General features: G+C 41.5%; 1 protein-coding gene across 4 annotated transcripts in view; it reads left to right on the top strand.

Annotated features, from left to right (window-relative positions):
* Positions 1-16,195, top strand: part of TRAF3IP2 (TRAF3 interacting protein 2) — a 41,465-nt gene that overhangs the window by 14,611 nt on the left and 10,659 nt on the right. For 3 of the 4 annotated variants that reach the window (XR_003002691.1, XM_024740920.1, XM_024740922.1), the window contains exons 3-5: positions 9,307-9,499; positions 12,773-12,951; positions 14,972-15,060. Coding sequence is in view for 3 of the 4 variants with exons in the window: in XM_024740920.1 (XP_024596688.1) it covers positions 9,307-9,499; positions 12,773-12,951; positions 14,972-15,060 (461 nt within the window). In the remaining variant the exon portion in view is untranslated. The remainder of the gene's footprint in view (positions 1-9,306; positions 9,500-12,772; positions 12,952-14,971; positions 15,061-16,195) is intronic. The other variant, XM_024740921.1, reaches the window with a different exon arrangement.

Raw genomic sequence — 16,195 nt, forward strand, 5'->3', positions numbered from 1 at the left:
TTTTTTTTTTGCGGTACGTGGGCCTCTCACTGCTGTAGCCTCTCCCGTTGCGGAGCGCAGGCTCAGCGGCCATGGCTCACGGGCCTAGCCGCTCCGCAGCACGTGGGATCTTCCCAGCCCGGGACACGAACCCGTGTCCCCTGCATTGGCAGGCGGACTCTCAACAACTGCGCCACCAGGGAAGCCCAAAAGGTGTATTTTCAATCCATAATTCTCCGGTATTTAGCACAGTGACCAGCATATACTAGATTCTTAATAAATTATTTCTGAATGAATGAATGAATAAATAATATGTATCAGTACAGTAAGCATCTCTGAAAGTGATAAAGTCTTAGACTGAGATAAAAGGTTCATCATAATTCTTGATGTCAGCTCTCTAAGACGCTGCCGGAAAATAACAATAGGGCTTTACAGGTGAAACATGGGGCTGGGAGGTGCAATATTTTTCTTAGCAAAATAAAACACCGTATCGAAAGCAGTTCAAATGGTCTGACCAAAGAGTCTGACCAAATCTGGTGCCTAGCTTTAAAATAAATTATAGAAATAATTACACATCCTATAATCAATCACAATTTATGTATTTATACATGTGCATTTAATATAGCTTTAGGAAGCTTAATAAAGCTTCCTAAAGCGAATGGAGCAACAGTAATTCATAATTTTAAAAAAAAAAGTGAGGTAAAGGAATTTAACTTAGAAGATGCTTGGAAGAAAGCAGGCAATAATGAATGTGAGTTAAGAGTGAGGCTAAGAGGGGCTTCCCTGGTGGCACAGTGGTTAAGAATCCGCCTACCAATGCAGGGGACACAGATTCAAGCTCTGGTCTGGGAAGATCCTACATGCCGCAGAGCAACTAAGCCCAAAAGAGATGAGGAAGCAACGGAGCTTCGGGAGAAAGAGCCCCTGAGGTCTACAACTGGGACTCTGGTGTTGGTGTGGGATGCTGGGAAGTCAGCTGATTGGGAAGCAAGGACCTCACTTGTACTTTGAGCACCCAGGGATAGGATGGGTGTGGTGGCAGAGTTCCTTGAGCATGAATCACTCACTGAAAACTGAACCTTGGCAGGGTCAGGATTTGCATTTTTTTCTCAACGATTTCTAGGTTAAAAAGGAATGATTTTGTGGGAATAATACCACAAGATACTTTTTTTAACATTCTACTATCTGCATTTAAAGATAATTTTTCTGATCATAATACTGACGTTTGTTCACTCTCAAAGTTGAAATATGCTCAAAAGCCATGTTTCCATCACCCAAAAATAATTCCTTATTGGGGTTTGACATATTTACTGGGTTTTTTCTTTGCATATATATTTAATATAAAACTAAAATAATTTCAGTGTAATTCTTCCAGCATCACCTAAAAATGCTGCATATTATTTCATCAGATGGATCTATCAAGTTGTTTTAAAGTTATTCTCTGTTGTTGGACATTTTAAGTAGTTTCCAATTTCTGATCCAAAAAGCAATGATATGATACATCATGTACATAAGTTTTTACCTGCATTTCTGATTAGTTTCTTAGATTAATATGTAGAAGTGTGAATACTTCATCAAGGGCTTTGTGATACTAAGTCCCAAGCAGTTGCCTTTAACCACTAACAGGAGAAAGCCCCATTGTGATAGACAGAGAAAACATGGACTCACAATTTGAGAGTTCCAGGAAAATCTTCTCACTTGAAAATATTTTTCCTGTTGAACCCTGAAATGGCATTGTGAGCAATCTAGTCTTTGGAAGTAAGCATTGCCCTCTTTGGGCAGGCTCTGTTAAAATGCAAACACTCCCACTGGGAATACTTTTAGTCTCTTAACACTTGCTTTCTCTCATCAGATCCCCTCCCCTTGCTCTCTATATTATTTCCTTCTCTTGAACTGGGGGAGGAAGGGGAGCCTAGGATCCTGGGAGTGAAGATAAGTGATGAAAGGCAGAGAGGAGAGAACTTGGACAGGAGAAGGGAATAATTCACAGAACACGTATGAGCAGCCAATAAGCATATGAAACCAAGCTTAATATTACTGAATTTGAGAAATGCAAAATTTTTAAAGATGTATTTTTCCCAATCAGGTGCACAAAAACAAAAACACCCTGGGACAACATCTAGTATTAGTGGGTTTATGGGGAAATGAACTTCCCCATCTACTCTTGATAGGAGTATAAACTGGTACAGTCTTCCAAGAGACAATTTCACTATCAAAATTTTAAATGTGTCCTCTTTGGTCCAGCAGTCTCACTTGTAGGAATCTGTCCTATAGACACATTAAATGAACATATAGAAATACCTGAATGAGGATGTTTATTAAAGCATTGTATTAGAGTAAGAATAAAAACAGTAAAATGCCTATCAATAAGGGGACAGAGTATAGTAAATAATTATAAATTAGTAAATTATAAATAATTATCAAATTATGTTATAAAGAATATACATTATTATAAGTAAATTGTGATTTATTTATACCATAGACTACTAGGCCCCTGTTACATAGACTAAAATACACACTCTGACATAAAAAAGATTAAGGGAGAAGCATGAAGTGTTGATCCCATACATGTTATTTTTTTTAAATTATATATGTTAAAGACTCCATTAAAAAGTGTGTAAGATGGCCCCAACTGTTAACTGTGATCATGGGGGAAGGGGAACAAGGAATTAGGAAGAGATAGGGAGATTTTTCTTCTAACTCTACATATTTTTGTTGAATTTGTTAGAGCAGACAGGCATTACTTTTATAATTTAAAAAATAAGTAAAGGGACTTCCCTGGTGGTACAGTGGTTAAGAATCTGCCTGCCAATGCAGGGGACACGGGTTTGAGCCCTGGTCCGGGAAGATCCCATATGCCGTGGGGCAGCTAAGCCCGTGAGCCACAACTACTGAGCCTGTGTGCCACAACTACTGAGCCCACGAGCCACAACTACTGAAGCCTACGAGCCTAGAGCCCATGCTCCACAACAAGAGAAGCCACTGCAATGAGAAGCCCACACACCACTACGAAGAGTAGCCCCGCTAGCTGCAACTAGAGAAAGCCAGTGTGCAGCAACGAAGACCCAACATAGCCATAAATAAATAATTTTTAAAAATAAGTAAAAGTTAAAAAGAAAAAAGAAAAGTAAGGGGAAATGAGAGTGTACAGGTGGGCTCAGCCTAATCCACCCTGCATGTACCTTGGTCCTGGTTCCCAGGGGCATTTAATCACAGGGAAGAGGGTCAGGGTCGGGCTGGGTTTGTCAGGGAAATTCAGTGCTTACAGTTTCTCTTCAGGGCACTGCAAGCCCAAAATATTTATGAAGCCTCCAATAGCAATGGCTCCCAGGAAGGTTGCTGTGAGGATTAAATGAGATAATGTATTAAAGACACTAGGAAAGTGGCTGGCTTGTAGTAAGCCCTCAATAACTAGCAGCTCTTAGTTATTATTGTTATTATCTAAATGGATCCTGTAGCCAGCCCTGTAAAGTACTCCTCTACTTCTAGATCCCTCTCACTGGCACAGATTTTAAGCATTCAAAGCAGGTGTATAAATGCTTAGTTTCATGTCAGGACTGTAACTGCATTTAATTGCCAACAAAACCACTTCAAAAGAGCTGTTCATCTAAGTGATGCTCGTGCAGTTGGAAACCATGGCTATGTGGTTCTACTCGGCTTTAGAAGAGTATTACTTCCTCATCCGTTAATGAAAATATAAATAAATAATGATCACCATGCAAATGGCATACCTTAGCCTTTGCAAGTTAAAGCAAAACTGGTTATTGGTCACCCCTTTCATGTCAAAAAAAAAAAAAGTTATCAAGGCAGGTGGAAACAAGCAGTGGGAAAAGACTGTTTCTTTCCTCCCCCCCACCCCCGGGAGAAGTCAGACTCTTACTGCCTCAAAATCCTTCCACTGAAGGTCACCAGACTGGAGATCATGGCTATGCAATCAAATAAAACCCATGACGCAAATAAATTGGGAGAAAAGAATGTATTAAGTCTAAAAGACTCGTTTTACTGTAAAATTCTTGCTTTCTCTACCAAGGAGACTGAATAAAATAAACCTGTGGGCACGTGCCTCCTATTGCTCATATGGACCCCAAAGAGTGATTATTTGTATGCTAGAATGCATGCACAATTAAAAGAAAGGAAAAAGCAAACCAAGTGGAAGAGATGAGAAAGAAAGGTGTTGCCTTTCAGGAACTACAGCTGTTTACAGCTGTGAGAGTTCCTGTAACAGTTTATGCAGGCCATTTTGTTTTCCTGGCTAAAGTGATTGCGTTATATCATCATGTCTTTTGACAACTTGAAAATCAGATTTTATTTTCTCTCTCATAAATTCTTTTAATACCATTCTTAATAAGGAAGAAAAATGTTGAATGTTTTGACTGAGAAGTGGAAAGCTTCGTTTAGGATTTGGTTTACAAATTCCAAGCGGTCAAAGCCCAGTAACACGAAGACCGTGTGTACTCAGGCCAAGAGGATCGTAAGATTGACAAGTAACATACAGTTCTGGGCACCTATTCATGATGTGCAAGATTTGTATTTTTGTTTTGTGATTAACACTGCGTCAGAATCTAGGAGTTACTGTGCTAACAAATCACTTGTCTATCACATTCTACAGAATGCACTCTCTTGATGGAATTTTAGGCATGAGGACAAGTCATTGGGGGAGATATTTTAGGCAGTGATTCTTAAGTCTACCACGTAGCTGGCTGCTGGCTTGCACACCTCTCTTACGCACTGAGTGTGGGTTTGTGTTTCCAAACAAACATCCATAGACACACAGATTTCCTCTTTCTCTCTCCATTTATTTTGAGCTACTAAGGAGAACTATAACCTATTTATTTCTATTCACCGCCTGCCTAGCCATAGAGGTTCAATAATACTTGTTGAATGAACAAAAAGAAATCTGTTCCCTACTTCCTGGGAAAAGGAGTGATTCCCTAATCATGAGTAGAGACTTTGTGATATCAAGCCTTGGAAAGGCCATCTTTACTTGTCTAATGGTAGAGCAGAGGAAAGAAAGGAGGTCAATGAGATTTGGAAACAGACCTTGTTCATTCATTTATCAGCTTATTCAACAAATATTTGCCCAGTTCTCTGCTAGGCACTGGGTGTGCAGGGGTAAATACAACACACATGGTCCTGTCTTTTCAGAGTTCACAGTCTACTGGAGATAAGTCTATAGATAAGAAGAAATTGGCAAACAAAATAACAAAGTGTATGTGTTATAAAGGAAATAGCCAGGTGTTAGAACAGACATTAATAGACAGGATGGTGAGAGGAGGCCTCTTTGAGTAGGACACATGTGAGCTAAAATCTAAAGGAAAAGAAGGTCCAGGAAGCAAGGAGTTTGGTGTAGTTAATGTACCAAAAGCAAGTGAGTGGGGCTAGAGCAGGGTGAGCAGGGAGAGAATGATATGCTAGAAAATGAAGGAGGCAAGGACTGTGGTAAGGAATTTGGATTTTTTTCTAAGTTAAACTTCTTTAGGAAAACAACAGATTGAACTCTATAATCCTGAATAAGGAACTTAGAACAGTACTTGGCATGTAACAAGTACTCAATAAATGTTAGCCATTATATATATAGTACCCAGCTAAACTAGCAAGCCTTGGTCAAAATAGTGGAACAAAACTATCAAAATCTGAACGATGAAAAGACATTCATTTACCCAACAAATACAGATTTTATTTCACAACTTTTCCACACAACCAGCCAAATTCCAGACAAAACCAGTCAAGTTCCACTTACAAAAAGGAAACCTTGGGTTTCCCTGGTGGCACAGTGGTTAAGAATACGCCTGCCAATGCAGGGGACACAGGTTCAAGCCCTGGTCCAGGAGGATCCCACATCCCGTGGAGCAACTAAGCCTGTGCACCACAACTACTGAGCCCTCGTGCCACAACTACAGAAGCCCGCAAGCCTAGAGCCCATGCTCCGCAACAAGAGAAGCCACCGCAATGAGAAGCCCACGCACCGCATCGAAGAGTAGTCCCACTCGCTGCAACTAGAGAAAGCCCACGCACAGCAACGAAGATCCAATGCAGCCAAAAGTAAATAAATAAATTTATTTTAAAAAAAAGGAAATCTTATTTTTGATTGACCCTCTGATATTCAATATTTCTTTGCTTTAACAATCAAAGGACAGCATAGAGAACTATATTGTCAGTACCCTAATTTCAAAAATAGATGAGGTGGATCATTTTCATCTGCTCACACAAAGCAGTGTAAGTTTTTATCACAGGTGGCCATTTCAGAAATGAGAGTTACAGCTAATCAAACACTTAGCCCACATGCCTTAGTGATTTTAATGATATGATTAGTTGCTATGAGACAGAAACCTGTTGTGTGAGGAATAATCTGTTAGAAATCATATGTCCTTGATTCAAAGGCTTTTGATTAACAGCACTAACATCCACCTTCTGGAAAAGAAATAAACCCTATGATTAGAGCTTGGCAGTCATTTTAAAGCAAATAAAACCTTATTAGCCACTTTTTAATGGATATGGGAAACAAGAATGGCTCTAAGCATTAAAAACTTTCAAGGCCACTGGCAACGTTGCTCCTCTTCTTGTCTTCCTTCTTCCTACTTCCAGAGGAGACACTGAGAAATACCGCAGATGGAGAGCAGATGAGACATAGACAGTCTAGAAGACCCAAGACCTAGCAGGCAGACTGTGCAGTGCTCCATGGCTTCGCTTGTGTGCGTGTGTGAAGTTGGCTTTGTAACTCTTCGGTCTTCATTCATTCATTTATTGAGCATCCCCTGGGTGTCGGCTCTGTGCCTGGAGATGTGGTGGCAAACAGACACAGTTCGTGCTTTCACAGAGCTTAGAGTCTCGTAGGGAAGGCAGGTAAGAAGTTGACAAGAGTCATGCTTACTTATACAAACATGATGAGCATTAGGAAGAAAATAAAATAGGGAGATGGGATTTGAACAGGTGAATTCACTGGTGAACAGGTGATATCTGAGCTGAGCCCTGAATGTCGAGATGTTGATCTGTAAAGACACGGAGCAAAACAGTCTGGGCAGAGCGGATGGCAGACTCAGGGTCCCAGAGGTGGGGTAATAGCTTGGGGCGTTCAAGAAGAAGAAAGACAGCCAGGATAGCTGGGGCTTGGTGAGCAGAGTATAGTAGGAGGTAAAATCAAGAAGGGCAGAGACCCAATCATGCAAGGTGGATTTTAAATGCAGTGGGTAATCTCTGGAGGGTTGTACCTATAGCTGGTTTTGTAAATGGTCCACTCATACAAGACTCACCTAAAAACATGGCTGGCCTAGTGACCTGATAGCAGTGGCACTTTTTAACCCTGTTCCAGCTAGGGAAAAGAGCAGCAGGAGAGACCAGCCCTGTAGCCCTGGAATTCCAACTGGTGAGCTGGACCCCTTGGAATGTGTCTGACCTGCCCCAGGAAGGCTGTAAAGACAAAACCTCAGTTGTCTATTTTATTCTAGACCATAGGGGGCTCTGTGGTCCTGTCTCCCCATTCTTAGAGATGCCTTCCATGTCCTGGTCTTTATCAGCCAAGGGGCTGGGATAGACCCAGTCAGATCCTTTTATCCTCCTCCCTTTCCTTAAGCCCCTAATATCATAGGCAGGCCTAAGCAATAGCAGGGCAAGGGTCACGGTCAGGACCAGGAGACAACCTGGGTTAAGAGGGGTGTGGTCATTTTTGCCAAAGGAAGCAGGACAGGAAGGACCTAGCTGATGTCACAGGTCAGAGCAGACAATAGACTAAATCCAGGGATTCTGACCATGCTTGAGAGACTGGCTTGGGCACATTTCCAGGGTCACTCAGCCAAGTTTCCTGAGTCCAGACAGTGGGGCCACACTAGTGAAGTGAATACACATATTATTTGTCTTCTGTACTTGAGGCCAATAGTCCCCTAGATGTTCCCATGAAAACTTCAGTGGTTCCTGACTACTTACCAAACTAGGCATAAAGTTCTTAACCACATTCTGGTTCCAACCTTCTTTATCTGTTACTTTCTTGCTCACTTCCTAGTTTTATTTCACTTTACATCCCGGCATGTATCCTACCTACACGGCAGGCAAATTGGTTATTATTTATATAATCAGAGAAAGAATAAAGACCAATAAATATCTTTTGAAAACCAAGGTTCTTTCTTGCCCTAACTAGCTATGCCTCCTCCATCATCCAAGTTCTTACTTGGGCAGAGGTGGCAATGCTTGGATTACCAGGACGTGCTCATGGTTCATTTTGCAGGGTTATCCACTTGGCTCTCTCCAGTCCCTCTCCAAGCTAGGCCCACCCCTAAGATATATCAGAGCTCTCAGATTTCCCACACCTGAGCCCCTTTGGGCCCAGACAGTTCCCCCAGAGCCTTCCTCTCCCACCCTTCCTGGGTTCCCTTGCATCCCTCCTCTGACCTTCACTTCTCTTCTCTCACCTGGTCAGGCAGGTTGCCCTTCTTCCTTTGGGACTCTGCTACTCCTGGGCCTGGCTGGGACCAACTTTCTCCTAGGTTACAAATTCATATAAGTCACTGCCAGGCCTGGCTTTGCTCTGAGACTGCCCTCCTCTAACTGCCCTGGCCCCAGGTGCACATAGCCTTTAGCAACAGAGGACTGAGAAAGTTGGGAGGTGTTGCCAACTGGTTGGTTACTTCCCAGAGGTATGAGCCAAGTTTTCATTCATTTACTTCTTCTTGAGGGATTGGTGTGTGTGTGTGTGTGTGTGTGTGTGTGTGTGTGTGTGTGTGTGTGTGTATGTGTGGGTGTGTGTGTGTCCAGGGAAGGAAAAGAGCAAGTAGTGCTTCTGTATCTATCCTGAGGATAATTTCTCCTAGCCTTGGGTTCTAAAAACTTGGGGAATTATGGTAGGAATAGTGGTGATCTGGGTCCCTTGGGATGTATCTCACCTGCCCCAGGAAAGCTATAACAGCAAAACCTGGGCAGTATATCTTGTCCTAGACCAAAGGGGTCTCTGTGGTCCTACCTCCCCATTCTTAGAGATGCCCTCCAAGTCCTGGTCTTTATCAGCCAGGCAGCTGGAATAGGCTCAGTTTGGATTATTTAAAGCATCTTATTTAAATAGGGGCCTATGTGGAGCTTTGTACTTTCCAATTAGAACACCAAACTCATGATTTCACAGATGTTTTTATTTAGGAAAAAAATAAAAACAATGACTCAATTTCATGAAAGCAATCAAGTAAATAGTAGTACAGAAATATGGCAAACATCTTAGAGGTGGTACACGTTATCTGGAACCCTCAGTTGGTATCAAGACAAAAATTTGCACTGAGCTTACCTCTCCTTTCACACAAAGGAGCTAGGGTCAGCCTTCCCTGTTTTCTTTGCTGTCTTTACCTGCAGATGGCCACGACTACCCTCGAACAGCCTACCAGCAAGTGATCCAGCCGGCTCTACCTGGGCAGGCCCCACCTGGAGCCAGTGTGAGAGGCCTGCACCCTGTGCAGAAGGTCGTCCTGAACTATCCCAGCCCCTGGGACCAAGAGGAGAGGCCTCCACAAAGAGACTGCTCCTCCCTAGGGCTCCTGAGGTATCAGTAAGTACGATGGGGCCAAATTTCAAACAGTTCTAACATGAAAAAGAATGATGCCAATGCAATCAAAATGTATCTAAACTCTCTGTTGGTTTGCTACCCAGGCTGCTGACCAAGTCCCACACTGGAACGCCCCACATAGACTTTTCAGGTCAGGAGGAAAGGGAAACTGGTTAAGAATCTCTTTACCAGACACATAAAGCCACTGGTGACTAGTCAAAATGCTCTTGAAGGAAAGGCTCTTAAGATGCTAAGTCATACCTGCTTCTTTTACTTTCAGATCCCCTGGCCTTTTAGCCCATGAAATAGTTTTTTATTTTTACTATGGCTGACTTCCAAAGCTATGAAGTTCTTTTTTATATCCTTAGTTTCTACACCTGTTTAAGACCATTTCTTACTTTGAAATTTTAAATTCAATTCGTTCTTAATAGAAATTTAAAATAACCTGTTATTTTCTTTTGTAATAAAAGAATTCACACATGTTGAACACCATTATTAGGTCTTTCCGATACTTCTTCCAGAAAAACAATTTTGGTTTTTCTTGACTTTAATTGTTTAATTGTCTAATCCTTTAATCATATTTCTCTTCATTGTTCTTTTTTTTTTGTAAATTTATTTATTTATTTATTTTTGGCTGTGATGGGTCTTCGTTGCTGCGTGCGGGCTTTCTCTAGTTGTGGCGAGCGGGGGCTACTCTTCATTGCGGTGCTCGGGCTTCTCATTGCAGTGACTTCTCTTGTCGTGGAGAAGGGCTCTAGGCGCGCAGGCTCAGTAGTTGTGGCTCGTGGGTTCTAGAGCGCAGGCTCAGTAGTTGTGGCACTGGGCTTAGTTGCTCCGCGGGATGTGGGATCTTCCCAACCAGGGCTCAAACCCCTGTCCCCTGCATTGGCAGGCAGATTCTTAACCACTGCACCACCAGGGAAGCCCCATTGTTTTCTTTTGACTCTTCAAGTTTTCCTTTTCTCTTAATTTATAGATCTAAAACATATAGGAACAACTCGTGTAAATGGAGCTTCCTAACTGATGACAAAATTGGAAAGAGAGTAGATAAAATGTTTGCTCTTGCTCAAGCACGACTTTTATATACCACTCAGAGTAAATCTATATTCTGTTTTGAGAACGGAATGAGATATGAAGGTCCTATTAAAGCAGTTTTTTTCAGAAATCGGCAATCAGATCAAAAAGTTTATTGAAAGAAAAAAGCCCACTCTATTTACAATGGCAGATAAGGCACATCTGCCTTTCCTCTTCACTCAAAAGCCGACAAGCCCTCAGATTTTCTTTGCAGAGAGATGCCTTATTTTTTTAAAAACAAAATTGCATGGAATTTATATAATGGAATTAAGTAATGATTTACAGCCAGATAAGCACTCTTGCAGAAAAAATATCTAAAATTCCAAGAAAACAAACAAAATTTAAGCATCTTTATGTTTACTGTTGAATAGGAGAGGCAATAGTAATTTTTAAATTAAACTTTTATTTTGAAATAATTTTAGATATGCAGAAGAATAGCAAATGTAGTACAGAGTAACCGCTTTTGTAACATCAATTTAAGCCTGCTATGGTCTCCTTGGATTTATTTTATCATTTTAAGATAATGAAAAATAAGTACAGGTAATGAAGCTAATTCTCCTCTTACTGGTCTTTTGAAAGAGAACCTTAATACAGAAAATTTACTCTGTCATTACTCTCCATGATATTGTTTTATATGAAAGTTTTTGAATATTATCAAGGCCTTTGCTTTGTCAAGTGAGCAACCGTCTTTTATAACAACTAAGCAACTTTGGGTACAAAGGCATTTAATGCAAAAAGAATATGGAACTGGATCCCCATTAGATGAAGGCATATTTCGTAAAAAATTTTTTTCTATATTAATATAAAATAAAAATAACTTCCTCAAGCATTCACAATTAGAAATATAATGTAGTTGAGATTCTGTATAATTTTATTTTAAATCTTGTTACATAGGACTTTCAGAATTTTTTTAATACTCTTTTGGGTAAAAATATGAAATCATAAGCAACAATCTAGGCATATACACACAGATTTTATATTCAAAACTTTTGTAAGATTTAGAATATAAAACAATTTCAAACATAACAAATAACAAACATTCCTGTTCCCACTACCTAGGTTTTTTAAAATGTTAACAATGCCACATTTACTTCATATTTTTTTGAAGTCTCCATATCAATTAGAATTCAGTTACAGAAAACAGAAACAACTCTAGCTATTGTAAACAGAAGGGATTTAATATAGGGAATTGGGTACTTACGACATTGTTGGAGGTTGGAGGAATGAGTTTTAGGCTGGGCTTCCAGGAATGATCCCAGAGCAAAGTCACAGAACAGGAGACCAGAGAGGCTGCTTCCTCTGGCATAGTCAGAGAGGCGGAGGGTCAGAAAGCCACCGCGGAGCCCTCCATTCTAGGCCATGCTGCCACAGCACACTCCAGAATCCGGAAGCTGCCACCACCTCAGCTACTGGAAACATTTTGTTCCTGCTAGGTCTGCACTGGCAAAAAAACGGATGCCCATGCCCTGCCCTTGACACTGTGAAGCTGTAACGGGACACTGGGATGCCTCCTGATGAACTCGGCACCTCATGACAGACAGCCCTTAACAACAGAAACCACAAAAGTGGCAGAAGCATGGCCTCCATTTCCGTCTACTTTCCAAATCTCACATGAGTGCATCTGGTTGTTCCTCTCAGCAGACCGTTCATGGGAATATTTTGGTGACCAAAATAATAACAAAGATGCCATATAATAATATGGTACAAACCTCTTTAAAGGGTCTTCAAAATCAGATTTTCATTCATATATTAACATGGATACTTTTAAACCTACATGGTCTTTTCTATCTTTTGAGATATAATTAAATGTTATCTATTGTGAGCTGAAAGTTGTCTTCTTATCAGAATGCCCAAACACCAAACCTTGTATGTCACCCGTTGTATTACTTTGTTTTCTTGGTGATCTTGTCTGAACTGTACCTGAGACTTATCTTCCCCATTAGACAGTCCTTAAATTGAGAAATCAAATCCTGCTTCCCTCTTTGACCCCTAGCACAGGCCCTTATAAATGGCAGCCATCCAAATTGCTCATTGACCAAAATCTCTGCAGAAAAAAACTCTGTCCTTCTGGGTCAGGAAAGAAATGGAGGCAGAGGAGAGAGATAGCTCACTGGTATTTCCCATAGTCATTAAAGGCTTTCTGTCCCCCTAGGTTTGTGTTTATAAAACATGAACATTTACTGTGAATGTATTCCTTTCCAGGGGCCGGCTCTATAACCAGCCACCTCATAGAGCTGGTGCTCCTGAGGGGTCCTTGGAGTGTCCTGCAGAGTTGAGACCGGAGGGTCCCCAGACTCCATCCCCAGCTGCTATCCCTAGACCCCCAAGTAACCCTCCAGCCAGAGGAACTCTGAAAACAAGCAATTTGCCAGAAGAACTGCGTAAGTTGTTTGCGATGTTGTTTTTTCCTTCTTCTTGTCAGGTCTTATACTTTAAGAGTACTTGATGATTATTCATCCATAATCGTGGATATCTCTCACATACTACACAGTGAAATGAAATTTCCTTTTTGTTAAAAAAGTAACCAGCATTTTGTAGGACTGTTTGTAGTGATTCTGACACTACCTGCAGTACTCACAAAGTGCTTAGCGACTAGCTTTTTCTTCAACATGTCCTCCAACAACAAATGGCCCCCACGCTTTTTCCCTCTTCTAAATGATGCTCTTAAGTGGACTTGTCCCTGGATAGATTGATTAGATGTCCATGTGGTATTGGCCAGGGATCTAGCGTCTCACCATAAATTAGCAGCAGCCTTCAAGAACGAGGTCATTTCCTGTAGGAATAAGCAATCTTGTTTGGAAAAAGCAGTCTCACATTCTCCATACTGCTTTACGACCAAATGCAAACTAAGCCTTTTATTTAAAGAAACATTCGACTAAGTGTCAGGTGATGATGCTTTTTCCACATTTTGCAGCCAGAGCCACTTTGAAATATCACCAAAATGTTCTCATATTAAGGTCTGTCAGGACAGTAAGTTCCAGAAATCTTAAGGAAACAGTCACTACTTGTGAAATTGTTATATTCTGTTGTGCTTGCTGGAATTCTAATAAGCCCTTTCCAAATCTAGGCACTGCTTTGAGCCAACTTAAAATTAAGCCGTTTGCATTTGTTAATTCCAACTGGGGGAATCGATGCTCTTTGGTCATTTAAGGCTCTGAAAGATTTCTATGACAATGATCCATTGTTGTTTTTTTTTTTTTTAATTTGTTTTAATCTTCTTAAAATCTTAGACATTTAAATTTCGAGCATTTCTGGAGAATGGAAGATGTTGGGATATAGTCTGGGTGTCTGTTTATAGACCATATTTATCTTACCATAACCTATAAAGGGAGTCCTAAAATTCTTACAGAGGAATTGGTTGAATATTAGGTGTCGAGAAGAAAATAGAGTGCCATCAATATGCCTGGCTGCTTAAATGAGTCAACATGACTGTTGAACATACTTCCATTTGAGAGGTGTGCTTCAAAAAACAAGAGCCTAAGCGTAGATAAGTAGGTTCTCTCCAACCCCCCGCTTTCTTCTCCACCCTCTGCCCCAGGGCTTCCTGAGATGTAGCCAGTTGATTCCAGACTAAAAGCCAATACAGAGAGATTATTCATCCACCACATTAACACGCTAGCCAGATAATTACCCAAGACTTTAGCCTGGGAAAACACTGGTTCTCACCCTGACTGGATTAGGCTTATGGGCACAATCCCATCTGCTGCTCTAGGCTGACTCAGGGAGAAGCAAGGGAGTCAATGATGCTGGACCTGCCAGAGGCGGGCTCTCTCCTTCAAGCTGCTGAAGTTCTTAGTAACATTTCTGAGCTGTGCTTTAGTCTACTCCAACTTCCTGGCCTTTCCTCCACCAGTGAGGGGAGATGGGGGAGGAGAACCATTTTCTCCCCCTCCTCTCTTGCTCTTGTCAAGTTCAGGGCAGTGGAGAGCATCATGAGATCAAAAGAGGACACTGCTGGGTGGCCCCTTAGCAGGGCTCAACTTCCTGGCCCGCTGTGAGAGTATTTTTTGGGCACAGAGCCAAGTGTCTCTAATACACCAGGGGTGGCCTGATCTTAAGGCCCCGCAGGTTCTGGGTGATGGATTTTTTTGTTAACGCATCATGTGGTTTTTCAGAAGACCTCCTCTGCTTGTCTCAGCCTGCCAGAACTCTCTCTCCTTTCCATGCACCCTGAGCGGTCTGCATTCCCTTGGACAGAACCCCCTGCCCCTTTGGGCCTGCAGATCTATGTCCTGAGGACAGCAGTTCACCCTGCTGTAGCCATAGCCCTTAGACCACTCCCATCCTGAGGCTTCCCTTCATTATTCTAGAAGGACAAAAGACATTGCATACACTTTTCAAGTGTGGTTTAGAATAGAATAATTTGACTATTTTCTAATAAATGTGAAAAATCTCTCTTAGGGAAAGTCTTTATCACTTATTCTATGGACACGGCCATGGAGGTGGTGAAATTTGTGAACTTTTTGTTGGTAAATGGCTTCCAAACTGCAGTAAGTATTTTATCCAAAGAGAAGACTGAACTGTTAAAGTGAGTATAATGAAAAGAAAAACAAGAAAAATTATAAAGAGCTGTTGATGTTTTAAGCTATGTTATTTGATTTACGTGATTATGAACTAAATGCTTATGGATTTAGGTAATTATTTTCTAGAGTTTAAACTCTCCAAAGTCTCCAGCATGTTTTTCCTGCATGCCTTTTGAGGGACCCCGAGTGCCTCCGTACAGCCAGAACGGCGTAAACGCTGAGCACGTATGCAGCTGGTGCCCAGCCTGAGGAAAACGCCAGGCTCTCGCTGCACTTGGCATCTTTGCCCCCTCACCAATCATGCCTGCTTTGTTTATGCTTCCTGTGGTACAGGAGGCTGCAGGCTTCACCAGGTCACCTACTCATCTTTTTTTTTTTTTTTTTTTTTTTTTCACCTACTCCTCTTACAAGGTCCTTTTGTTCTGCACTGGGTCGTGAGGTTTGCAGTGGAGGCCCCTGCAGCCTGGGGGCCCCGCTGTGCGAAGCTGCTGGTCCATCCACACCTCGCTGCAGCAGCAATGCTTCTGGACAGGGAGGTACCTGGCCAGGTTCTCGGCTGGTCTAGGCTAGTTCAGGAAGGTAGACGCCCCAGCCCTGCTGTTCACTGTGATCTTAGCCTAAGAAATCTCAGGAAGCACATGCTCTTCAAGTCCCCTGCAGTGCTTTGAAAAAGCTCAGCTTAAACCCATGTAAGTTTTCCTTAGGATAAATAGAGAACCACAGGAGGCTACTTGGAGGACTGGCTTTCCTCAAACGCTGAGATCGCTTCTCTTCCTTCCCAGAGACCTCCTCTGGGTATTTAGAGACGGTCAATTCTAAAGAGTGGTGAAAAATTAAGGGAAATATCTACAAATAGGAATGTTGAAGGATAAAGGATAAATGTTGACATTTAGTAGCTAAATGTCAATTTTAAAGATTATTTAGCATTTCTGACACGAGTTTTATTCAAATTTTTTCTTCAGTCTACAATTATTTTTAAATGGAAGTACATGCAAGTTGTTAAAAGTATATACTTTATACACTCCAACTTCATGACTATATAAATACAAGACTGTATAGAGACCAACATTTCAGTTTCTCATTTCTGGGATAAGAAACACTG

This window comes from Neophocaena asiaeorientalis, unplaced genomic scaffold (genome assembly GCF_003031525.2).
Source record: "Neophocaena asiaeorientalis asiaeorientalis breed wild unplaced genomic scaffold, Neophocaena_asiaeorientalis_V1.1 scaffold203, whole genome shotgun sequence".
Classification (NCBI taxonomy): Eukaryota; Metazoa; Chordata; class Mammalia; order Artiodactyla; family Phocoenidae; genus Neophocaena; species Neophocaena asiaeorientalis.